The 25,524-nt window shown below is 33.2% G+C and overlaps 1 protein-coding gene across 1 annotated transcript in view; it reads left to right on the plus strand.

Annotated features, from left to right (window-relative positions):
- The window catches only part of Cog6 (component of oligomeric golgi complex 6), a 72,680-nt gene that overhangs the window by 41,722 nt on the left and 5,434 nt on the right, over positions 1–25,524 (plus strand). The window contains exons 14-18 of the mRNA XM_026408750.2: positions 9,067–9,198; positions 9,500–9,667; positions 12,786–12,893; positions 13,836–13,889; positions 16,690–16,769. Of these exons, the coding sequence (XP_026264535.1) occupies positions 9,067–9,198; positions 9,500–9,667; positions 12,786–12,893; positions 13,836–13,889; positions 16,690–16,769 (542 nt within the window). The remainder of the gene's footprint in view (positions 1–9,066; positions 9,199–9,499; positions 9,668–12,785; positions 12,894–13,835; positions 13,890–16,689; positions 16,770–25,524) is intronic.

The raw sequence follows: 25,524 nt of genomic DNA on the forward strand, positions 1-25,524 counted from the left end.
GTAACATAGAAGTTCTAGAGGCATATTCCTATCTAAATGAAGATCAAGAATGCTTGCCAATACTTTTGGATAATAGCCAAGGTAGACAGACCAGATAAAGGGCTGGGGGTGTGGCTCAATGGTAGAGTGCTTACCTAGCACTTAGCCTGGGCCAGACCCAGAGTTCAATTCCCAGTACTTCAGAAAGGCAGGGGTGGGGAAAGAGATCTAAATATTTCAAATGAGACATTAGATTATTGATGAATATTATGATTGTCTACTGTAAAAACATAGGAGAATCAGCTGGAAAGCTATAGACCCAGAAAACAAATTTTCCTAATCCTAGCTCACAAGGAACTCAGTACTACTTACCTGAATGACTGGGTTCCCTTCATTTTTTGGTAGCCCATGTTCTGTCATTATCTTACTTTCTCTTTTACCTTTGTCACTTTACCGTGTTCACTTTGCAAAACCATCATGGATTAATTTTTGTATGTATTGTCACCACTAAGCATTGCTTTAAGAAATTATGAAATTATATAGACTGAAGATTGGAAAATTCACTAAGATGAGCAAAGTCCTCAGTGATGTCCAGCAAATGCTGTGTGATTGTAGGCAGCCACTCCTCTTTACCTCACTTTCGACCATCTGGACAAGTCTACATATAGCCTCCTGTCAAATGCACCAAGCCTTGCCAAGACTGGACAGTGGGTATTTTAAAAGATCTTTGCCAATATGGTGAGCAAAGAGTGACATCTCATAGTTTTTCTCACTTGAATTTCTGTGATTCTATAAAGAAAAAACATTTTATCTTTTTTGCCTGTGTGTGAGTTGTTGAGTCCTTTGCCATTTTCCTACTGGATTATGTCTTACTCTTAATTTCTGATATTCTTTATACCTTAAGAATATTAACATTTATGTTATAAACATTTTCTATAAATTATCGTTTTCCTTTTAAATTTGCCTGTAATCTTTTCTGATCAACTTTTAATTTTTCCATGGCAAAATCTTTAAGTTTTTTTTTCTCCTTATAGTTTTTCCCTTGAAAACATGCCATGTTTGAAAAGTTCTCCACAGGAAATACATTTAGAATTTAGTATGTGATGAAGTTAGCTTTCATTGGTGAGAAAATTATAGGTTGTTTAACTAATTTGTTTAGATGTATGTTCTAAGGTTTCACTCAATATTTTTGATGTTCCTGAAGTTTGCTTTTGTCTATACTAGGAATTTTGTTTACCTTTCCAAAGTGGGTGCCAGTTTGTTTATGTCCCTTTCAAATGTTAAATTTCTCTATATTTTACTACTCATAAAAGTTAAAATGAAAGTTGCAAGAAAATAGGAAGATACAGTGGATAACAAAAGGCAACTTTTAAGGATGGCCTCTTGCAATGAAAACCTTGAACAGTGTAAAAATGTGAAGAAAGCAATTGTAATTTGAATCTACTAATTACCAGTCACCAATTGCAGCAAATGTGAATTTACAACAATGAATAGGTTCTAATGATTATTGTTGTTTTTGTTGTCATTGCTGTTAATAATTGTAGCCTGAAACGTTTTTCTCAGATATGAATTGGGCTGAATTAAAGGATATTTTCACATTAAATTAGATTGGATTATGGTACTCTTTACAACATCTGTGTTGCCCATAGGTATACACACACGGACACACATAAAACTGTTTCAAATTTCTTTCAAGAATTTGATACTTTATATTAATTATATCTTTTCTCATTCTGCTTCTTGTCAACCATTTCACTTCCTCTAAAATGATTCTAATGATTCTAACCTTATAAAGAGAACAACACATATTGCAGAATGTTTTTCATTAGGAGAGCTCCCACATGGAAATTTTGGTTAATAGAAATTTAAGTGGATAGTAAAATTGTTAGGAAGAATATATTAAAAAATAATAAAGGTATAAGCAGAGAGAAACTTTTTATATGAAAAAAAGAAAATTCAAGGACTTCATTTATTAAAACATGTACCTCTTTTCCTCACAAAACATTTGGAGCACTTGAACATTCATGTGGGTGCTCTCTCCCCTACCAGGCTTTCCTGGAACATTTCATGACTACAAGTCTAGGAGAGCAAAAGATAGTGCTGTATCAATTCAAGCCACACAGATATTTTCTGAAATTCTTCTTACTGTAATAATAATATAATTCTAATTTATAAAGGATATAGTCTGTTATAAATGAAACCCACACTAAATTAATAGAACTGATTTTTGCCCATTCCTCTGAAAACAGCCCTTCATGATTTTTTAAAATAAGTTGTGATTAAATTCCAGGCTGTGGTTATTTAGAGTCCCTTTTTACTACTCAAAGCAAAGGATCACCTGGGAACTTATTGTACATGCAAATATCTCAGGCCCCACTCCAACCCTAGTGAATCGAATATGTATCTTAACAAGATTTCCAGTATATTCATGTGCTCATTCTAAATGAATAGTTTTAGATTGTTCCTTACAGATTGGTCTGCCAAGAAAAAATAAATAAAAAAGATATTTTTCAATCGAAATGCTTTTAACATTATTTCAAACAGACATTTGTTTGTATTTTTTATCTTGGATAATTTTATTGACTTAAAAACTTTTTAATTCCAGCTGGGTGTGGTGGTACATGCCTATGATCTCAGCAACTTGAGAGGCTGAAGCAGGAGGATTGCAATTAAAAGCCAGCCTCAGCAACTTAGCAAGGCCCTAAGTAACATACACCCTTTCTCAAAATAAAAAATGAAAATTGCTGGGGATGTGGCACACTCTGGGTTCAATCCCAGTACCAAAAACAAACAAATAAAAAATTTTAATTTTGGTGGGCTGGGGTTGTGGCTCAGTGGTAGAGTGCTTGCCTTGCACATGTAAGGCACTGAGTTCGATCCTCTGCACCACATTAAAAAAATTAATAAGTAAAACAAAGGTATTCAAAAAACTTTAATTTTACTTATTGCCCAAATATGAATGTCACTTATCATGAGCAAAAACAGTCTGTATATAGAATAAGGAAATTAATTTAAAATATAAAGGTGTTTTTTGGTTTATATGTTTTCATTTTTTAAAGCAAATGCCTGAGAAGATTTTGAAATTACAGAACAGAAAATTGGAAGATCTTAAATAGAAGATATTTGAAAGAATAAAATAAAGTTGCAGAGAAATTAAGTCTAGAAAGAGCTTTTGCAGTTTATATGGTGCAAACTTTTCATTTTTCTCTAGGAAAGTCAAAGCACTTATACTCTAAAAGGGATAAAAAGTGCCTAGTCACAAGAAGAATGAGAGCTGTTTTTCATGTTATATCTCTACACAAAGAAAGTAATATACTGAATATTAAGTTTTAAGTAGACTGAAGAATGTTTTTAAATGTGAAATTTTTTCTTTATACTTCAACTTAATTATTAGGGAAAATGTACATAAAATTATGAGTATGTGTTTCACAAAACTCTTGGGCATTAATTAAGAATTATTAATGATCACTTTGTTTAATAATTTTTGATATTACATGGAGATATAATGTCCAATACAGAAGTCATAGTGTATACTTCACTGAATCTTTATTTTTAATTTAATTTTATTTTTTAAGTAAAGGAACTATTTGTAGAGGAACAAATCATTCCTTTTTATTTTTATTTTTTTTTTTAAAGAGAGAGAGAATTTTTTCAATATTTATTTATTTTTTTTAGTTCTCGGCAGACACAACATCCTTTGTTTGCATGTGGTGCTGAGGATCGAATCCAGGCCACACGCATGCCAGGCGAGCGCACCACCGATTGAGCCACATCCCCAGCCCAACACTGAATCTTTATATGTGTGTACTCATTAACCATCATCCCTATCAAGATATTATACCTAACTAGCACCTGAGAAGGCTTTCTCTTGCCCTGACCAGTCAGTGCCTTCCCCAGCGTGTACTACCATCTGACTCTCTCTCCCCCCTTTTCCCTGCTTTTTAACTTCATGTAAATAAATTTATACAGTGTATACATTTTTGGCTCTTACGGTTTATTTAATCTTATGTCTCTAAGATCCATTTGCATGTTTAGTAGTTCAGTTTTTAATCATTGTGAAGTTCCTTTGTATAGATAGATTATATAAATACAGTGCAATTTGTTTGCCTATTCTATTGTTGATGGGTGTTTGGGTTATTTCTAATTCTTGGATATTGTAAGTAAAGCTGCTGTGAATATTTCTGTACATCTTTTGCTGGGCATAAGTTTTCATTTCTGTTGTTTGTATCCCCAGATATGGAATATATCTGGGTGATAGAACTGATAAGTTCTAGTAGGTATTTCTCCTGAAAATATTTTCCTATTACTCTTCCAGGAATGTGTGAAAGTATTAGTTGCTCCACATCCTCTCTAGTCCTTGATGTTGTTGGTCTTTTTAATTTTAGCCATTGTGGAAAATATGGGACAGTATTTCACGTGTGTAGTTTGCATTTTTCTGAAGACTCATGGTGTTGAACAGGTTTTCATGTTTATTGGCTGCTAGATGTAGTCTTTTGAAGTTTGTTGTCCAGTTTTTCATTGGGTTGTCTTTTTTTCCCCCTACTCTTATGTAATAATTTTCAGTTTTTGAATTGTTTTATCACACCCTTAATGGTGTATTTTGATGAATAGAAGCACTTAATTTTAATCCTTTCCTGTGTACTAATCTTTTGAAATTAATTCATTTTGTGTTCTGTTTAAGAAACCCGGGAATTGAGGGTGTTCTTCTATGTTTTCTTCCAAGGAGCTTCATGAGTTTTAGTAGGTATTTCCACATTTAGGTCTTGGATCCTTCTCAGATTGATTTTTTAATATGAGGTAAGGTAGCAGTGAAGATTTTTTTCAACATGGATATAGAGTACACTTGATTCAGTACCATCATAAAGACTGTCTTTTCCCTCTGAATTACAGTGAAAACATGACCATGTGATTGGATTTGTTTTATAAATGTTGATTTTATTGGTGTATTTTTCTATCCTTTATACCAGTGCCACATTCTTTAATCACTCTACAGCTTTGATATCTATTACCATAAATCTTTCAATTTTGTTCTTTTTTTTTTTTTGATAGTAGTGCATTGGCTATTTTAAGCAAGACAATTTTAAGTTCTGTGCAATTCCAAGTGGATTTAGAATCATCTTGTCAATTTTTCAAAGTAAAAAGCTTTTTAGGATTTTGATTGATTTACTTTGGGAGAATTTAACATCTTAATAATGAATTTTCTAGTCTGTGAATGTGGTATAGCTCTCCCTTCCTTAGTTTCTTACAGTAATATATTATAATTTTATGGCCTTACACATCTTTTGATAGGCTTATTCTCAGATATTGGATCGTTTCTTGATGCTGTTCTCAGGGTGATTTTTTTTTCTTTTTAAATTGTATTTTCCACACATCTGCTACGAGTATAGAGATTATAGTTTGTTTTGAATGTTACATACTTTAAGACAATTGGATTTTAAGTGCAAGGATGAGTCATTGAAGACTTAACAGGTTTAGTGAGAGGGTTGGCCTTTTTTATTTACTTTTAAACGTTTAAAACATTTTGAAAATATTATTTTGGCTGATGTATGGAGACTGGAAGGTAGAGTAGGGGAGATGAGACATCTCAGGAGACTCTTGGAGTCAGCCAGGCAACAGATGACAATGCCTCGCTGTTGGGTGGTAGCATAGGGACAGTTTGCAGCATTATATGTGAATATATCTTAGTGATACAGGGCTTGTTGGTAAATGAGGTCAGGGAAGTGAGGAAAAGAAAGATCATAAAATACTTTTGGGTTGATGGTTTGATGAATGGGATAGTATTAATATTAAAATGTGTATTAAGGTAAAGCTTAGCAAAAACTCCATTTTGTACATATGCCATATTTTCTTTCTTTATTCTTCCACTGATGGACACCTAGGCTGGTTCTATAGTTTGGCTATTGTGAATTGTGCTTTTATAAACATGTATGCATGTATGGCTATAGTATATGACTTTTAATTCTTGAGGATAAATGCTGAGCAGGTGCATAGCTGGGTCATATGGTGCTTCCATGCCTTGTCTTTTAAGGAACCTCCATACTGATTTCCATAGTGCTTATACTAATTTACAATCCTCTCAGGAGTGTAAAAGTGTTTCTTTTTCTTCACATCCTCTCCAACATTCATTTGTATTCTTGATGACTGCCATTTTGACTGGTGTAAGATGAAATCTGTGTAGTTTTGATTTTCATTTCCCTAATTGCTAATGATGTTAAACATTTTTTTCATATATTTTTTGGCCATTTGTATTTCTTTGAGAAGTGTCTTATTTATTTATTTGCTCACTTATTAATTGGGTTATTTGCTTTTTTTTGGTGTAAAGATTTTTGAGTTCTTCATATATTCTAGATATTAATCCTCTGTCAAAATAGTAGCTAGCAAAGATTTTCTCCCATTCTGTAGGCTCTCTCTTCACATTTTTGATCATTTCCTTTGCTGTACAGTAACTTTAATTTGGTGCCATCCTGTTTATTGACTCTTGGTACTATTTCCTGAGCTTTAGTGGTCCTGTTGAAAGTTGTTGCCTGTACTAGAGTATTGACCCTACATTTTCTTCTAGGAGTTGCAGTTTCTGGTCTAACTTTGAGTAGATTTTTATGTAGGCTGAGAGATAAGTGTCTAGTCCCATTTGTCTACATGTGGATAACCAGTTTTCCCAACACCATCTATTAAAAAGGCTGTCTTTTCTCCGGTGTATGTTTTGGCACCTTTGTCAAGGATCACATGACTATAGTAGATATGTGGGATTGTCTCTTGTCCCTTCTATTCTGTTCCATTGATCTGTGTGTTTGTTTTAGGCCAGTTTTTGTTATTAGAGCTCTGTAATATAATTTGAAGTCAGATATTGTGATGCCTCCAACATTGTTTTTTTGGCTTAGAATTGCCTTGTCTATTCTGGGTCTTATATTCTTTTTTTTTTTTCCTTAGTTGTAAGTGGACACAATACCTTTTTATTTATGTGGTGCTGAGGATCAAACCCAGGGCCTCACACATGTGAGATGAGTGCTCTACTGCTGAGCCACAGTCCCAGCCCCTGGATCTTACATTCTTCCAAATGAATTTTAGGATGCTTTTTTCTAGTTTTGTAAAGAATATCACTGGTATTTTGATGGGGATTGCATTGAATCTATATGTTACTTTTGGTAGTATGACCATTTTAACATTTTAACAATATTAATTTTGCCTATCCATGAACATGGAAGGTCTTTGCATCTTCTGAGATCTTCTTCATTTCTTTTTTCAGTGTCAATATAGTTTTCATTGTAGAGGCCTTTCACCTTCTTTGTTAGATTTATTCACAGGGTTTTTGTTGTTGTGGTTGTTGTTTTTGTTGGTTGGTTGGTTGGTTGTTTTTAGGCTATTGTGAATAGAATTGTACTTGATTTCTCTCTCAGAACTGGTATATAGGAAAGCTATTTTTTTGGTATGTTAATTTTGTAACCTGCTATTTGGCCAGATTTGTTCATTAATCCTAGCAGTCTTTTGGTGGAGTTTTTTAGATCTTCTAGGTAAAGGATCATATCATTTGCAAACAGTGATAATTTAACTTCTTCTTTTTCTATTTTTATTCCTTTTATTTCCTTCCATTGCCTAATTGCTCTGGCTAGAATTTCTGGCACAATATGAAATAGGAGTGGTGAGAGTGGACATCCTTGTCTTATCTCAGATTTTAAAGAAAATGCTTTCAGTTTTTCCCCATTTACGATGAAGTTAGCTTTGGGTTTTTCATGTGTATCCTTTTTGATGTTGAGGTCGGTTCTTTCTATTCCCAGTTTCTTCAGTGTTTTTAATCATGAGTGGGTGCTGAATTTTGCTGAAGGCCTTCTCTTCATCTATTGAGATGACTAAGTGATTTTTATCCTTATTTCTGTTTATGTGATGAATTACATTTATTGATTTGCATGTATTAAACTATCCTTGCATCTCTGGTGTAGTGTACAGTCTTCTTAATATATTGTTGAACACAGTTTTCTTGTACTTTATTCAGGATTTTTGCATCTAAGTTTATCAGGGATATTAGTCTGTAATCTTCTTTCCTTGACCAATGTCCTTCTCTAGTTTTGGTATAAGTGTGATACTGGCTTCATAGAATGAATTTGGAAATATTCCACCCTTTCCTATTTCATAGAATAATTTGAGGAGTATTGGCATTAATTCTACTTTAAAAGTTTGGTAGAAATCAGCTGAGAATTCATCTGGTCCTCCGCTTTTCTTTATTGATTTTTTTTATTACTGTTTCCATCTCATTGCTAGTTATTGGTCTGCTTGTTTTTATGTCCTTTGATTCAGTTTTGCCAGATCATATTTGACTAGAAATGTATCCATTTCTTCGAGGTTTTCCAGTTTATCAGAGTATAAGTTTCCAGAAGTATTCTGGTCTACTGGATTTTTGTGATGTCTGTGGTGATTTCTCCTTTTTTAAAAACCTCTTATTTTATTAATTTGGATCTTCTCTCTTTTTCTTTTGTTAGTTTGGCTAAGGGCTTATCTATCTTGCTTATCTTTACAAAGAACCAATTCTTTGTTTCATTGATCCTGTGTATTGTTTGTTTAATTCTCAGTTTAATTGATTTCCAGAGCCCCAGATTTTAATGATATTGTTGCACTGTTTTTGTGAAGTGATTTGCAATGTGTATGGCCCATGGACTGGCCTCCTGACACTGCTGGAGTATGTGATGAAAAATTGATTCCTGGACACCTAACCTGGACATAACTAGACAGATCATTTAGATTTAGGCCTGAGAATGAGTGATGTTTCTCAACTTTATTATAGTTGGGATATCACTAGTCTGTTTTTTCTAATGATGTGGGCTAAAAGCATACAAACAAAAAACAAGGTCATTTCAAATAACATTAAATATAATTTTTCAATTCAAATGAAATTCTGAGATAATCTGACCAAAGTTGTGTTGCTTTTTGTGTTGATTAGTATAGTTCTAAATAAGCTACTGATAAATTATAGATTTCTAAATGTGTTAGCCAGTATTTTTTATTTTGTACGTGTATTGTTTTTATCATGAACTGGCATGTATACCTAAAAATTTAGTGGAAAGATAAAAGGAGTGGGTAAAACATTTTTTATTTTAGGTTGAACTCCCACCACCTGATCTTGGACCAAGTGCTGCACTCAATCAGACACTCATGTTGCTGCGTGAAGTTTTGGCATCGCATGATTCTTCAGTCATACCATTGGATGCTCGTCAAGCTGACTTTGTGCAGGTGGTTTATGAATTCATTTTTAGTGATTGCTTTTTGCTCCTTTATTGTACATTCTGTTTGCTGGCATTTGTAACTCATATATTTAGATAACCCCTTTTTTATTGTCTATCTTTATTTTAAATGAATTTATTCACTCACACCCATTTTTAAAATTATATGGTTATTATCATTTACTCTTTTTCATGTTCTTCTATAAGTTGGCATCTTTCCAGTTAGTTTGGCATTAATTCTGAAATGCCAGTAATCCAGGAATGTATCACTCATTAGGAAATAAAGAATTGATTTTGTTTTTCATGTGTAGGTTTTGTCTTGTGTATTGGATCCACTCCTCCAGATGTGTACTGTGTCAGCCAGTAATTTGGGCACAGCTGATATGGCCACTTTCATGGTTAATTCACTATATATGATGAAGACAACATTAGCCCTATTTGAATTCACTGATAGACGTCTGGAAATGCTACAGTTTCAGGTAAATTTTGCTATAAAATGAGTATTCCTCGTGATGGAACCATTTTTCTTCCTCTGATCACATTAAGCTACTGGTTCTGACAACGTGACCTAATTACTATGATCCCTTGATATAGTGTGGTGGAAGGATGGATACATAGACACACCACGTGTTCAGTGTTTTGGTTTTCAGCTTTGGAGGAGCCAGAGTATGAAATTGTTGTGATACTTGGTTCAGACCATAGTATAGCATGGTAGCATGCAGCACATATGAATAATTTGAATAGTTATTCACTGCTATATGCAGTCTCAGATTTTGAGCTGTGAATAATATGCCATATTTTTCAATCTCTGTAGCTAGTGCAAAATGTGTTACAGAGGACAGATATATTTTTATCTGTGTGTAAACCAGTGTTAGGCAAAACATTACAATTTGTTATTACCAGTCCCCCCTCCTCCAAATGGTATTGCTTAGGATTCTGTATGATGGCTAAAATAAAGCTATTTATAAAATTTACCAAATACATGAGTTCCAATTTTGAAGTGATATTGGTAGGTATGATGTTAAAAAAAAACTGTATTATCACAAGTAGGTAGTAGATATAGTAAAAATTCATTTGTTAAACTTTTGAGTTTTTCTGAGGAATGAGTTTTGCTAGGTCTAAATTTGTGATATTTTCTAATTTCTAATTCCTTCTTTTAAAAGAAATATTTCAAAATTATCTATATGAATGGTTTAGAGTTAAGTAATTCTAGAGTTTGTTATAAAAAGAAAGTGTACCATCCTCTCCACCCAAACATCTTTCTTCTGTTCTCCTTCTAAAAAGGTCAACCTCTTTCAGTTCTTATATTTACTTCTTTTGGTATTTATATTTGTAACTGAATATTTGTATTGCTACTTACTAATTTTTTAAAATATAGATTTAATGTATTGAATGTGTACTCTGAGTGATAAAAATTTATTTCTTTGCTTACACATACACACACAGTAATTGGATATACTGAGAGCTTTCCCATCCTTCAAATGTTGTTATAATTTTTATTTAGACTTATACTGCATTAAATTATTACAACTATAAACACCATTAATGTCTGAGCCATGTAATGAAGAGTGATATTTTTTTCCCCTGATCTTGAGTAACTTTCTGGCTTTTTGTGGAATTACTAACATTTTCTTTATAAATTTTCACTTTTTTTTTCTGTATTTGCCACTGATTCAAATCCAAATCTCTGAAAGTTGTCTAAATCTCTTCTTAAGATATTCAAATATTTCAGGTGTTCATCAGCTTGCTTTATCACCAGTATCAGGTTAAGTGTTCCATACTCATTTTTTGCATTGTACAAAGTTCTTTGTCTTATTAATTTATTGAATGTATTAATTTATTCATGTTCCCTAGATCCTTGGTTTTTTTTTCCCCCATAAAATGAGTCATCTGGACTTTTGACCTATATTTCAGCTTTTCCTCCAGAAATCTCCTCAGGCAAATCTTTCTTACCATAGGGGCATTTTCAGTAATTGTTCTATCAGCAGAAATTTCAGATGCCCCTTTCTCAAGCCTCTCTGAGCCATTTCCTCACTGCCCTCCCCAGAATCCACCAGCAGACTCCTTGAGTGGATAGCAAGCCGTGATGTGGAAGTGTCTGTTAAGCCCGTGCTTGGGTCATGCTTTTAATGTGCCAGAGCACTCCGGATTCAGCTTGGGAAAGGGCTATGTTAGTGTGACTAAGGGAAGACCTGGTTTATTGGGGTCCTCCAATTTAAGGTTTTTTGTTGGGCTAAGAATTCTTGATTTTCAGACCTTTTCTATTAATTGTCTTATTAGTAACTTTTGTGCTCTTCCAGTGACTTTTCTAGCATCTTCCAGTGTTTCAAGTAAAACGACCAGGCTGTGTCTATCCATATTTTTAGAAGTCTTTCTTTTTCCATCTTAGACTTCAGAGAGCCATTTCAGTTTGAAACTTACCGTTCTTTTGGTCAGTAAAATTTTCTGTTATTTCTTAAATCTTCTTTATATGTTATTTTTTATATTCTAAAGCTTCTGCCCTTGATTGATTTAATCTTAAGGATGTGTTCTCCAATTTCCTTTAAATTTCTTCCCTTTAATCTATTTCTTTGATATTTGTTCTGTGTTAGTTTCTTTCAGATCGCTTATTTGGTTCTTGTTAGTAACTACTCTCTTTTTCACTTTCTTTAAAGGTTTACATTTGCACATCTTGTTTTTCTTTGATTTCCAATAAGTCCAGTAAGTAAGAGCTCTAATTATACATCACTGGGCATTAACTTTAAATAAATGAAAGTTGTAAGGGGGAAGAGAACAGCTATTGCAGTTGCTTGAACAAGGCAAGCACTTCGATGGTTGCAGATAATCAGAGTTGGTAGTGGTCTGTACCGTTGGTAAACAAACTGGTAAAACTGGGGGCTTCCCAATGAGGTAGAAGGAAGACTCCAGGCATCTTCCTATTAGGAAATGCTGCCACTGGTGAATTGCGTGTTCCTATCATTGCCTTCTGCTCCCACTAGCATTAGGTGGCTTCCCCAGAGATAGCACAGAGCTGGGGAGCACATGCCACTCACATCTTCTTGACCGTTTCTGAACCTGAAATCTTGGACTCGGGTTCAGCTCTCCCTGCTTGTCACAGACCTGCTGGATCCTCAGGAGGATTTACTGCCTCAGGCTGGGGGGATTTCCTCCAGGCTTCTCCAGATGTTGATTTGATTTGTTGAGTCAGTCCAGCAAGTTGACGGTCAGGAGGTCAGGCATACGGAGCCCTCATCTTCTCATAACTCTTCCTAAGTGTTTTAGTGGACACAGTTGTTGTGGTGTTTTTTGTTTGTGTTCTGCTAATTACCAGGTTAAAAAGAGCTGAGAAGCACCGTTTTCTTTGGTGAGTGGGTAGTCTTGGAATCTTCTTTGGTGTTCACTCCTTTTGAGTCAGACTTTCTCTTCTTTTGTAGGAGGACTTCCTCTTTGGGAGAAGAAAAGGCCTTTTTTAGAGACGCTGTCTGAAGGCTCCTGTCAGTGCCATTCCAGGAAACAGGTTCCTGGTGATGAGCCTCAGCCGCCAGGGTGGTCTGCTTCTACTCTCATCAGTGCTATTCCTCTTTTAAATTGTTTTCTTTCTACTGTGTTTTATTTTAGATTGAAGCACATTTGGACACACTTATAAATGAGCAAGCATCTTATGTTTTAACTAGAGTAGGCTTGAGTTACATCTATAACACCGTACAGCAACACAAACCTGAACAGGTAAGCATTGGTGTTCTTAATTGAGGAAATAGATCAGTGAAGAGTGTGGCCTCTGGATTTTAATCTTGGCTCTCCTACTGATTAGCTGTGTTTTCCTGGGGAGGTGAGTTTCTCTCTGTCTGTTTTCTCAACTGCAGATTGGGAATAAAAATAGTATCTGTTTCATAGGACTGTTCTGAAATCGAGATGATTCATGTATAGTTCTCGGACTGAGTGGGGTACCCCCAAATAGTGTCCTTCCTGCTACAAATGGTTTTGGTTAAAAGTAATGAAAATAGGGACTGGGATTGTGGCTCAGCTGTGGATCGCTTGCCTAGCCGGGTGGGACCCGGGTTTGATCCTCAGCACCACATAAAAATAAAGGTATTGTGTTGTGTCCATCTACACCTAAAAAATAAATATTTTTTTTAAAAAAGTAATGAAAATATATAGAAACTAATATCATATGATGTGCAGAGAATATTCATTTATCAAAGTCATTTGTTTTTATCAGTTAATTTAATAAAGAGATTGCTGTATAAATGGTAGTTGTCTTCTTTTTAATTTAACAAATCCTTAAAGGAAAGCGGTTTGCTTCTAGAACCAGCATAACATAACATGGTTATACAGCCCCGGTAGAAATATAGAAGTAGAAACCAATTCTGCTGTTTTTCTTTCTTTTCTAAAATTATCAAAGTGAAATTCTTCAGCCTCATCTTGCTAGCATCTTCTTTTTCTTGCTTATGAATAAATAATATTTCCACTATTGATGAGCTTATGTGCTTCTTACTCCCTCAAAATCACAGTCACTGTTCTTACTGAGGTTGAAGAAATGATACTTCTTCGGAAATAACTAAATGACTTCCTAAATTGAGGCAGCCCACTAGTGTACCATGTTCCCTAAGTGAATTGATGTGTAAATCCACATTTTCATATCTTGTTTCTGCTTTTTTTGTTAAATAGGGCTGTTTAGCCAATTTGCCCAATCTAGATTCTGTGGCACTGAAGGCTGCAATGGTAAGTGCATAATAAAATATTTCAGCTTATATTTCCTTAAGAAACGCTGTTCTAAAGTTTTTCTATTTGATAATTTGGTTATGCATGATCATTTTGTTGTTTTGATGAATTGTTTTCACATTGGTTCCAATAACACCAAACGAGCATACATTTCTTTAACTGATCAGATTAACCAAGAGGGTGATTTACAGTAACATTTCAGCATACTTTAATGGCTTCATCATTACTATTTAGGATTTCTTCATTTTCAGAGTTTTATTGGTAACCTAATGAAGAAACAAGACTGACAGACATAAGGAAGTGGGGCTACATATCATAGAGTTGCTACTGCCATGGTTCCTGGTTTATAGTTCTTGACTTGTCCCTGAGATGATAATTGAAATTGGATTTCAGTTTTAAAACAGAATATTACTCTTGAGCATGAGAATTTCTGAAGCTCCACTTTATTAACTTCTTTTCAGGTGAAGAGCTTGTTCCTTCCTTTCTGCATGAGCACCATTCTTTGTAGCATGTTTCTCTGTCTTAAGTATGTATTTTGCATATATGTATAACCATTCATGCTTTTAACTTGAAGTCATGTATATATACCCTATACCTTATACAAAGGATTCCTTTTAAAAGCTTTAAATAGTACTACTATTAATAGTAATAATAACAGCTGTGAACAGTAATAGCCTTTATCCTTTACTGAGCATACCTGCCTTTTTTTTTTTTTTTTCTTTTTCTGCTTTAACTCCTTAGTCCTCATGCTAACCACATTCGGCCCAGGAAGCTGGCCTGCAGAGCCAGTGAGCTTAGCAACTGTACTATGCCACCTATCCAAGTATTTAAAATACTTAGTACTAAGATAACTGAACCTAAAAATAACTGAAGAGCTAAAAACAACTGAAAATAAAGGGATAGGCTTACAAAATACCTAACAAATACAAAGAACACAGATGACTATGTTAATACTTGAGAATTTAGAGCACTTAATAGGAAAGATAAGGAACATTATGTCATCGCAAAAGACACTATGTATAGAGGTAATAATTATAACTTCATGTATCAAATAAAACTAGATCAGTGAACACTATAAAACTGCAAAGGAAAAAGCTCAACTTAAAATTAGTGAAAACGAATCTTAGATTCATTACAAAAGACATAAGATTCTGAGAAGGTTATATGTAAACTCAACACATAAGTCAATAATTTCACATAAATTTTTATTTATCCCCACAAAATGAATATATATGTATGTGTGTGTATGTATATATATATATATATATATATGTGTGTATGTATGTGTATATATATATGTATAAACAAGATTAGTTATATTACTTGTAAATGTATGTTTCCTCCCTTTTTCTCCTTCTGACACATATTCAGTCCATAACATAATCTATGACATATTTTTAAACCCCATTCAAAATTTTATATGTCTGATATTGATCTAAAAAATAAGTTGCGTATGTCTCAGAAGAAACAAAGTTTTGGTTGAGTTTTTTTATGTGATTTATGGTTTTATATCTACTGATCGTTACCTCCAAATGGGAGGTTTCAGGAAATCCGAAACTAACCCTGCCTTGCCAGACCCAGGTTCTCCTCCAACTGCTTTTAACTTAGAGAGGAATAAGAACATCTATCCATTTATCATTTTAGCAGTCATTAACCAAGTGTCTGCTATTTTCTATGCATTATGTTAAGAATTGGCATGGAAATGAGCACGGTCTAGTAAGCAGTACAGCTGTTACACAGCTAAACAGATGGATGAAGAATGCATTTATGTATTATGATAATAATGTGAATTACTTAAGAGATCCAGAATGTGAGAGTCAAGCCCCTCTTCCTGTTATCAGTAACCAAATCCTGGCGACTTTGCACTAACTCTCAAGTGCCTCTGCGCCTTCCTCCTTGTTGCCCCTTGAGTCTAAAATGCTGCAACAGCTGCCTACTGGGCACCTTGCTTCAGCTATCGAAGTCTTCCATTCATTCTCCTCTCCATGCCTGATTTAGTTCCTTAAAACATACATCACATTATACCCTAACTTAACTTTGGTGGCTTACTAATGCTTTTATGTAAAGTGTGCAAGTCCTATGTGAGCTGATCTCTACATATCTAGCTATTTTCCTTCTCCTCTCATGCCTTCTCATATGCAGTCCCCTCTCCATGAACCCTCTCCCTACTTATGTAGCTTGTGCTCATCCTAAACTCTCAATTCAGATGTCCTCTCCTTAGAGAGGCTTTTGCCAAACCCACAAACCTCAATCCCTGACTTATACTTATGCTACCTTGGTTTTCCCATTGTAGTATTTAACATGGTGTGTAATTTTGTAGTATTTATATTATTGGTTTTTAAATATCTGTCTCACTAAGCTCTGTGAAGCTAGGGATTATCCTCTTAACTATTATATCCCCATTAGCTAGCAGAGGACCTTACTCTTGGCAGGTACTTGAGAAATACCAGTTGAATGAATGGACAAACAAGCAGATTAACAAATACAGTAGATGAATGGAAGATATACTTGAACCAGAGTAACTTTACTTCTTGTTAAACTTGGTGAGGGTGATTTAAATGAATGACTTAGGTTCAGGGTTTTAAAAGAGGTTTTGCTAGTAGTGACTCTATTAAAAGTTGGCAGTTTTAGGAAATTTCAGTTAGATGTTTAAGAAATATGCATTTAAACAAAAAGATTTAGTTATTTGGAATATGGGATTTTTCCTAAGATTTAATCCTTAAATTTGTAAAATAAGTTGTTCTATTTGAAATGTTTTGAAAGCTGATTAGTGAACTTTGTTTTGTGTTTCTCTTTCAAGGTTCAGTTTGATCGCTATCTGTCAGCCCCAGACAACCTATTAATGCCACAGCTGAACTTTCTCCTAAGTGCTACAGTGAAGTAAGTGGTTTTGGTCTATAGTTGCTAAAGAGTCACATATTTTTAACCATCAAGCACTTTTCTTGAAAAAAATTATTTTCAACACTAGGGGATTTACTTTTGAAGATGTATAGTTTTTTACTTTTTCTCTGGCCTCAGCAACCTAAGAGTTCTGACCTGACACTGTCCTTTTTTTTATTCTTTGCCAAAATTTTTCTAAAATCTCTAATTAGTAAATGATTGTAATTAAGTTATGATTTTAAATTATTTTCATAATAATTGGAGCTATATAACCATAATGCCAAGATTTTATACATAACCTATTTAAAGAGTACAAGCATGTCAGAATAATGTTGCATATGTCATGGGAGATCAACAATATATTTCTTGTGTGATACAGATGATTATTTTATAGACCATTTTGGACCACAGTGCTTTCTATAAAATGTATTATAAAATTGTTCAATATAATATATATACTTCAATTTAAGATAGTAGTATGTACTGATAAACCCATCTTAAGTTGAAAATATGAAAAGTCAAAACTCATTTAATCCACCACTGACCATGGCAGCTTAGCAGCATTGCACAGTGTGGAGTGCCAGTTCTTTTCCCTCTTGATCCTGTCACTGACTGGGAGCTGCAGGTCACTGCTGCTGCCCAACATCTAATTAGAGTATTGTTAGCCCAGGAAAAGACCAAATTCAAAATCTGCAGTATGGTTTCTGTGGAATGTGTATTGTTTTCTCACCACTGTAGAATTGAAAAATAGTATGTCAAATCATCAAAAGTCAGACACCATTTGTATCAGGAATGGGTTCAGGACAAAGAACCATTTGTTAAAATATTAGAACCACGTAATATTCCAAAGTATTAGAATATTACAGTTTGAAGTAACTGAGAGATCAGTTACTGACCTCCTTAATTTTAAGAAAGAAATTAACGAAATTGTCAACACAAAATAGAAAATTAGGCAAAATTATCTATATATTCTTTTCTTTCCTTTGAACAACTGTGCATTAAGTGCTTTCTTACAGGGCAAAAGTTGATTTAAAAGGCTTTGTTCTGTCCTCATGGAGCTTATAGTCTGGTGGGTCAATTAAACATGTAAGCAGATATGTATATTTTTTTAAACATTTATTTTTTAGTTGTAGGTGGACACAATATCTTTATTTTATCTTTATGTGGTGCTGAGGTTTGAACCCTGTGCCTTATGTATGCTAGGCGAGCACTCTACCACTGCCCTTAAGCAAATATTTATATTAAAAAATTTAGAAAATAACTACTGAACATGTCAAGTATCCAAAAGGGTGTTGTTCCAGATGTGGTCCAAACCTGTTGTTCTGGAGGGAAGGACTACAGCAGTAAGCTGAGCAAGGAGGCAGCTGTTGATTCAGCATGAAGAAGAATTGGCTAGGAGTGGGACGGACTGTATTTTTCTGAGACAGGGAATTAGGAAATTCCTTTAATAGGTGAATGTAAGAGTAAATGAATTTAATGATATTTTGGTGACTTTATATTTGATTATCCCAAAACATTTTATACATAACCTACTTAAAAAGCTAAAAGACTATAAAAGAATCACCATTATGCCATGGCTCAAATTATGAGGTTTTCCTTAAAAAAATTGTAAAATGTCATTTGTAAAGTACCTTAAAAGTAAATATGATCTGTGAATGTATTTTTGTTCAGGATAACTGAAATCATTACCAATTTGACCAATTATTTTAACTCAGGGTTGCTTTGAAAATATATAGCACTTTTTATGCATTTAGCATTCAAACAGATATTCTAATTGTGCGTTTCTGCCTTTGTCTGTTGATGGCAATTCCTTTTATTCCCCCAAATAATTTTTTTTTTTTTTTTTTTTTTTTTTTTTTTTTTTTTTAAATATTTATTTATTTTGAGTTCTCGGCGGCCAAATAATTTTTATCCTTATTTCTGGTACTGTAGAGGCACAGTATTTGTATATTTGATATTCTTTATAAAGTATTTGAAATAATAGGAGATAACTTTTATTCAGTTGAATTTTGAGCCTTTTTAAAATGATGATTTGTTTTTAGGCAAATGTTATTTTACATCTTTATATTCCTAATTCCGGTCTTTCTATTCATATTTAATATGTCAATTGATTCTTTGAAATGTAAAGCATTCTTTTAAAATCCTGCCTGTTTCGCTAATGCTGTGTTCTGAACTTCACTTTTCCCTATCTTTGTAGTACTTTGGAACACGTATTACTCTCTCTCCCCTTTTCTGCTAAAGTTTGACTGACTTTCAAAGGAGATTTTGTTTAAACACCTCAGCCTTAGAATAAACTGATGAATAAATGTAAATAGCCAGGAAGCAAGACAGTATAGATAATGAGGGAAAGACTGACTAGGAAGAAAAAATCATTTTAAAGAATTCCTTCTTTCTTTATTTGGGTCAATTAAAAGGGAGCTCTTCTTTTTCAATGACAAACTCTCATATTCACTTTGTAGTGGCATGAAAATAGAGAATTTGGATTGCAGAAACCACAACTATGCATATATAAACTGTTCTCAATAAATCTTTGCTTATTGAATCAGAATGATTTCCATGGGTGACAAGAAATAAAGGAAATGTAGATGCTACCTAAAACGAATATGTAAGAAGGTAGATATGACTTGAGAACTTTTTTATTCAAGATTCTTTCTCTGTAATATATGTTAGAAATAAAGCATGTGCCTATGAAGAAACCATTTTCTTTTTGTTATAAGAGAAACAGAATTCCCTTTTTTGGTAACTACTACCTATATTCACTATCAGGAGTACCCATATAAACAGATAAAAAGCAAGTTGGGAAGAAAGAAGGGAAGGAAAAAAAGAAAATATCAGAGAAGGAACAACTTCTGGGAATCTATGTGCAGAAAAGCACCTAGAACTTGGCCAATGCTTTGGAGACCTCAGAGAGCCCAAGGACTGATTTAGTCCTAGAGTGAAGGGTATTTTAGATTCACACTAACAATGCTTAAAAACAAGTATCTAAAGGACCAAGATAATTTTAACTAAGTTAACTGCCTTGAGAACAAATGAGGCCTTCTGAAGGATGACAACATAGAGTCAACAGTGTAGCTTCCAGAATGCTAAGCATACAATCAGAAATATTTAGAAGGAGAAGCAAAACTAGAAAATAGACCCAAAAATAATGCTTGCAGAATTACCAGATGTTTAAAGGAGCTATTAAAAATGTGGTCAAGATTTTAAAGGAAAACATTATATTATATTGAGAGAATAAATAGGGATTTTAGAAAATGAGAATTTTAAACTTGAAAAACACAATATCTAAAATGAAAATTTTACTAGATGTGCTTGAGAACCAGCTGGCCAGTCTTGATGGAAAGATCAGTTAACTTGAGGACAGTAGAAACATCCAAACTGAAGCACAGAATGATTTAGAAAATCTAAATTTAGAAATTGTAAAATAATATTAAGAGGGGAGGGATGGGAATTGGAAAGACAGTGGAATGAATTGGACATACTTTCCTATGTTAACATATGAATGCATGACCAGTGTAACTCCACATTGTGTACAACCACAAAAATGGGAAGTCATGTATTTGTGATGTCAAAATACATTCTACTGTCATATATAACTAAAAGGACAAATAAAAAAATTTAAAAATATTAAATAATCTTTCATATAGATATGATATAAAAATGAAAAATCATTATGATTGAAACAAAGCATTTTGAAAAATAATAGAGTTTTCTTCAAATATGATGGAAAGCATGAATCTGCATATCCAAAAAGCAAAATAAATCCCAACAGAGAAAACTATACCAGGCATGCCATAATTAAATTATTGAAAACCAGTGATAAAAAGAAAAATCTGAAGAGTAGCCAGAGGAAGAGAGCAGGGAGTAATGATAAATACTACCACTGACTTTTCTTTGCAAACTAAAAAATAATGAAATAATATCTTTAAAAAGCAAAAACAACAACAATAAAAATCTCCACTGTCAACCTTGATTACATGTTCACCAAAAGTATCTTTACTAAGGTAAAGGTGTAAACTCTGTGGTAGAACATGCAATAACCATTTAAGAACAAAGTAGCCCCAAAATAAGGCAAGAATAGCAGGCAGTATTCACAGACAAAATTGAATTCAGGGTGAATATCATTAAAAGGCCCAAAGGGAATATTTTGTATTAATAAAAATCATACTAAAAATCTTTGGTATAAAGCCTTTCAGATATTGAAAAAATCCTTAATGAAGATAATAAACTAAACATGCCACTGTACTAAAAGGGAACCATATCAAAGCCAAAGGATATAAAGGAAAAAAATCTTAATTTAACCTTATTACACATACCAGTTGGAAAAAAATATCATGTAACCAGGTTGGAACATTGCAAGTATACCCACAGACATCACCCTTAATGAGGAGACATTAGAAACATTTTCACTAAACTTCAAAATAAGATATGTCTATCACATCTATTTACCTTGGGTAGTCAATATAATGAGGTTGGTCATTCACTATTAAAAAGAAAAAAAAAATTTAGTTTTAGATATTTAGCAAAAAAATGAAGCAAATAATTAATAAACTAATAGAACTAAAATAGAGTTGTTACTTGGCCAGATTCAAAATTAGTATACAAAAATTAGTACATTTGATATACACTGACAATATTTAGTTAGAACAAGTAATGAAAAATAAAAGCCCTTATTGTAATAGCCATAGTATTGTTTTCTAGGAATGAGCACACAAACATAGCTATAAAATTTTATTAAGAAGCCAGAAAACTTTATTGAAAAATTTTAGAGAAGATATGAATAAATAGGCATACTGTGTTCATAAATGGGAAAATTTACTAGTGGAGCAGATGAAATCTATAAATTTAACATAACTACAGCAAAAATTCCCATATTGCATGTAATATTTTGTTGAATATTTTATTCAATATTTGTCTACAAAGAAGTGTGACTGAATAAAACTCTATTGTGTACGTATTACTGAATAAAACTCTATTGTATATGTATATCATATTTTTATCATCCATTCATCTGTTGAGGGGCTCCTAGGCTGGTTTATAACTTGACTGTTGTGAATTTCACTGCTATAAACATTGGAATGCATGTATCTCTATGGTATGTTGACTTAATTATTTTGGATTAATACCAAGGAGTGGCATAGCTGGATTACAGGTGGTTCCATTCCTAGTCTTTTAAGAAATAAAATGATGTCTCTGTACTGATATCAGTAGAAGTTGTACTATTTTAGAATCCCACCAGTGGTGTATAAGTATTTTTTCCCTACTACCTCATCAGCATTTATTATTATTTGTATTCTTGATAATTGCCATTGCAACTGGGTGAAATGAAATCTCAGAGTAGTTTGATTTGCATTTTCCTTATTGTTAAAGATGTAGAGGACATTTTCATATATTTGTTGGCCATTCTTTTGAGAAATGTCTTTAGTGCCCATTTAATGAATTTAGTTTTTTTGGTATTTTTTAAAATATTTTTTATGTTTTCTGGATATTAATCCTTTGTTGGAAGAATGGCAAAGATATTCTCCCTTCTGTAGGCTTTCTCTTCAAGCTCTTATTTGTTTCCTTTGCTATACAGAAACTTTGAGGGCAGGGAGTGGGGGTGATACTAGAAATTGAACTCAGGGAACTTTGCCACTGAGTTGCATCTCATTATTTTTTTGTGACAGGGTCTTGCTAACTTGCTGAGGCTGGCCTTGAACTTGTGATCCTCTTGCCTTGGTCTCCCAAGTTGCTGGGATTATAGGTGTGTGCTACTGTGTCTGGCTCTGTAGAAGCTCTTTTAATTTGATGCCATTCCATTTATTAATTCTAGGTATAATTTGCTGAGCTCTAGGAGTCTTATTGAGGAAGTCATTGCCTGTGCCTGTATGTTGGAGTGTTGCCCCTTTGTTTTCTTGTAGCTGTAGCATAGTTTCTAAGTCCTGGGTTTTAGTCTATTTTGAGCTGACTATTGTTCAGGGTGAGAGGGATCTAATTTCATTTTCCTATATAAGAATATTCAGCTTTCCCAGCACCATTTGTTTAAAAGGCTGTCGTTTCTCTAATGTGTTTTGGCAGCATTTTATTTTTTAAGGATTAGGTAACTGTATCTGTACGGGTTTGTCTGTGCGTCTTCTATTCTATTATATTGATCTGAGTGTCTGCTTTGTCTTGTTTGCCAGTACCATGCTGTTTGTGTTACTGTACCTCTGTGGTATCATTTGACCTTGTGATACTTCCAGCATCACTTTTTGTTCAGAATTGCTTTGGCTATTCTGGGTCTTTTATTCTTCCATGTGAACTTCAGGACTGTGTTTCTCTAGTTCTATGAAGAATCTCATTGGTCTTATTTATTTCATAAATGACAATAGTGGAATGCATTACATTCATAATTATCCATTCACAGCACAATTTTTCATAACTCTGTATATAAAGTATTGTTCATGGCAAATTATGTCATTGGTCTTTTGATGGGGGTTGCATTGAATGTGCAAATCCTTTTTGTTAATATGGCCGTTTTAACAATGTTTATTCTGCCTATCCATGAGGGAGATCTTTCCATCTTCTAGTGTCTTCTTCGGTTTCTTTTTGCAGTGTTCTGTAATTTTCAATGGTAAGATTTATTCCTAGGTGTGTTTTTTTTTTATGGTATTGTGAATAGAATTGTTTTCCTGACTTCTTTTTCAGCAGATTCGTTATTGGTGTATAGAAAAACTATTGTGATTTTTGTGTGTTGATTGTATCTTGCTACTTTGCTGAATTTATTATCAAATCTGGAAGTCTTCTGATAGAGCTTGTAAGCTATTTAGACTATCCTATATTTTTGTTAACCCTTTCTAAGATGTTGATAGCATTTTATTTTTTTAAAGGATGCTCAAAGATGTGTGGCATATGTGATAAATAATACTTATGTGAGATATGTTCCTAGGACTCATATGAAACATGTCTACATTTCATTTTGAGAGACAGATGACCTGGGGTGAAAAACTGACCTGACCCATTGTGACATTTTTAATGTTTATATTGTGATAAAGAGAAAATGTTTATACAATCTGTTATTCATAAGTATATTGTCATCATTTTAGATTTTCAGTCTTGAATTGTTGACACCTTTTTTTCTGTGATACATTTGATTGCACTATTAAACATGGTGCTGTAATAAAGCTCAATTGGTGATAACAGAACCTGAATGTTGAAATAAACTATTTTTAGAATTGCTGGGTTTATGGTAATGGTGAAAGTTGTATCATGTTGTTATAGCAACCAAAATTCTAAAGTACTGATTAATGACAAGCTCACTGATTCTGAAAGTAAGCACTTCATTTCTTAGCTTAGTGCTTATATTTAAAATACACTTAATTTCTTTGAACATATTTTAAAATGAGAAAGATTTCTCCATATGGTTTTAAAGTATTACTTAAATTTTTTTAAACATATAACACTAAATTGTTATAGCATTGTGACATTTGTACCTGGACAAATAGAATTTCTCAATTTTAGTATTCTATTGCACAAGTAACTAAAAAATGTTGCCCTTCTGTAAATTTGTGTAGCAAGCTAATCTTCTCCTTCAATTCTTTTTTCTTTTTTCTGATAATAAATTAACTATGTGATTATTGTATTTGCTGTATGCTACACTGGTGCAGCAAATTGCTTCCTAAATGCAGCAAATTGAAGAGTTTCCAAAATTTGGAAATAATGTAAACAAAGTCCAGAAGGATTATTTGTTTAAGTGAATGTGCCTTTGTTTGATTCTGTTCACTGTTCATTAAAGGTCTCAAACTATGGGAGTATGTTAATTTGTAGATTCTGTCTTGTAGAAAAGATGTCCCCCGAGGTACAGTTAATGTGCTGTGACACATTAAACTGTTTTCTATCTAAACTGTTATATTCTAACTTTCTTTTTCAAGTGCCTTTAAATGATGAATTCCTTAAAATGGCCTGTGAATCAGCTTAACAGTTTTAACATTTCAATAGTAGTTTTTTCATTAATAATGTATTAGAATTTTTACTTGTATTCATTCTTTATTTGTATAAAGATTATATTTTAAATTTTCAAAAATTATACTTGTCCTGGATAGATTATTAAACCATCCAGAGGCCAGTAGAGCACCATTTAATAAATTAGTCCCAAGAAGATTTTATGGTAGCAAAAACTAATGGTCTAACTTTATAAATGATCACAGCTTATATTAAAATAAAATGTCTACCCCTTGTGATAGACATATTTCGGCCTCATAAAAAACAGGACTACGATTCTAGCATGTAACAATTCAAAACATACTCTTCATCTACTAACTATGGCTTGACTGTGATTGTTCAATATGCAGGTGGATTATTTCTCTGTTAGAATCTGTGCCTGCATACTCTGCTGATAAGAAAATTGCATTTCCTATAGTGATCAGTAGATAAGGACGTTCCAAGTTCCAGAAGTATGTGTCTGCACCGTTGATGATTTGGTTGTTTTAGATTTAGTTACAGAATACCTAAAACCTTTCCATTTTGATAATTAATTATCTGTCACCATATTGACACCATTATTTGAAACCCTGTATTTCATATATGATATTAGTGATTAGAAAAATAATTTGGTCCAAGAAAGGAAAGCAGACAATATGATGGATTAATTTATTAAATGGTGCTCTAATGGCCTCTGGATGGTTTAATAATCTATCCAGGACAAGTATAACTTTTGAAAATTTAAAATATCAGTTACTCATATATAAAAGTATGTTTCTGTAATTCTAAAATGGTTTTATTCTCTATTTTTTATTTTCTA

The sequence above is a fragment of the Urocitellus parryii genome, chromosome 2 (assembly GCF_045843805.1).
Source record: "Urocitellus parryii isolate mUroPar1 chromosome 2, mUroPar1.hap1, whole genome shotgun sequence".
NCBI classification, from domain to species: domain Eukaryota; kingdom Metazoa; phylum Chordata; class Mammalia; order Rodentia; family Sciuridae; genus Urocitellus; species Urocitellus parryii.